The sequence below is a fragment of the Anoplolepis gracilipes genome, chromosome 4 (genome assembly GCF_047496725.1).
Source record: "Anoplolepis gracilipes chromosome 4, ASM4749672v1, whole genome shotgun sequence".
Lineage (NCBI taxonomy): Eukaryota > Metazoa > Arthropoda > Insecta > Hymenoptera > Formicidae > Anoplolepis > Anoplolepis gracilipes.
The window spans coordinates 16,441,171-16,442,588 of NC_132973.1; the positions used below are offsets into that span (position 1 = coordinate 16,441,171).

The window sequence follows — 1,418 nt, forward strand, 5'->3', positions numbered from 1 at the left end:
TATTGGCCTCTCCCGATTCTCCTCTCCCCAACCACGTGGCCGAAAGGATCGAGGCCATAAAGGCGTCCTCGTTCATTTTTTTTGTGCTCCAGCGTCTAAGAGAGAATGTCTCTCTCAACCGTCGACGCTGGAGCACCTGCTCGGGTATGACCACGAGGCCGTAGACTATGTACCTATGATCAGACAAGGTCTCGACCTCCGTGGCCACCCTCCACCCTAGCACCTTGTTGAGGGTCGCCGGGGAGGCCCAGGTAAGGTCCACTACCGACTCCCCCTTTTCCCGTATGCAGGTGCTTATTCCTCCCTCGTTAAGCAGTCTTAAATCCAGTGTCGCGGCCCACTTCTCGACCGCGACACCTCGACGGTCCGTCCTCGGGGAACCTCACGACATCGATTTTGCGTTAAAGTCCCCCAAGACTACCACCCGCCCCATTCTAATCCCGCTGATGGCAGCTGAAAGGGAGTCCAACCTCTCAGTAAAGCCTGAGAGGTCCAGGCTAGGCGGCAGGTAGACCCCGACGACCAAAACGGGTCCCCACCTGACCGCCACCCACCCTTTGCCCTTACCCACCAGTATGGCGGGAAGTGAGGCCGGAGCATCCGCCCTCGATGTAACCGCTACGGAGCCCAAATCGTCCCCCACCCACGAATGGTGCTCGGGGATCCGGTACGGCTCCGCAGCAATGCCCAAACCACAACCACGCTCCGCCAGAGTGTGCACAAACAAATCTTGCGCCTGACGGGCGTGGTTGAGATTTGCCTGCAGGACCCAAGCCGCCATTTATTTATTATTTAAATCCTGACTCGGGCCTACCTCCGATCCCTTTAAAGAAGTGGAGCTTTCGGGACCTCTTTCCCATCCTGTACCCTCTCCTTCAGGGGGGTACTCTAGGGGGAGGAGATTTTTATCTTTGTCCTCCCCTTTGTTTCCCTTCTTCGCCTCGGTCTCACCCACTATCCCAGCTACCGCTGCTCCGGCGGGTACCCCCTCCAGGATATTCTCCCCTTCTTTGATGTCGGGAACACACCCCGTTTCCTCATTCCCCTCCATTTCCTCCCCCCCCTCCTTCAGCTGCTTGATGAGGGGTGAGGAGTAAGAATTGTTAAGGTCTTTGGCCTTTTTCTCCAATTCTCTCTCTCTTTTCCTCTTCGGTTGCGACCTAGGGGTTGACGCGCCGCGAGGCGTAGGAGTTCCCACATCCACTGCCCTCTTTGACGCGTCCGGTCTTTCTCCCCCTATAGAGGAGGGTTTCCGGCCAGGGCTTTCCCCTGCAGGCCTGCGTGTTTCCCCACTAGGGGCCCCGGTAGTTCGCCCAGACATGCGGCCCCCCTGCGCTATGGGGCAGGCCGCACTCCCTGCCCTATGTCTTGCCGGCTTTTCCCTATCCGCGCATATGGGACATCTGGGCGCCGCCCTA

At 58.3% G+C, this 1,418-nt stretch overlaps 1 protein-coding gene across 1 annotated transcript; it reads right to left on the reverse strand.

Annotated features, from left to right (window-relative positions):
* Positions 1–382: 382 nt before the first annotated feature.
* LOC140664656 (uncharacterized) lies at positions 383–781 on the reverse strand. Its single transcript, XM_072889966.1, has one exon. It carries the CDS (start codon positions 779–781, stop codon positions 383–385), a length of 399 nt encoding a protein of 132 aa, XP_072746067.1.
* Positions 782–1,418: the final 637 nt, after the last annotated feature.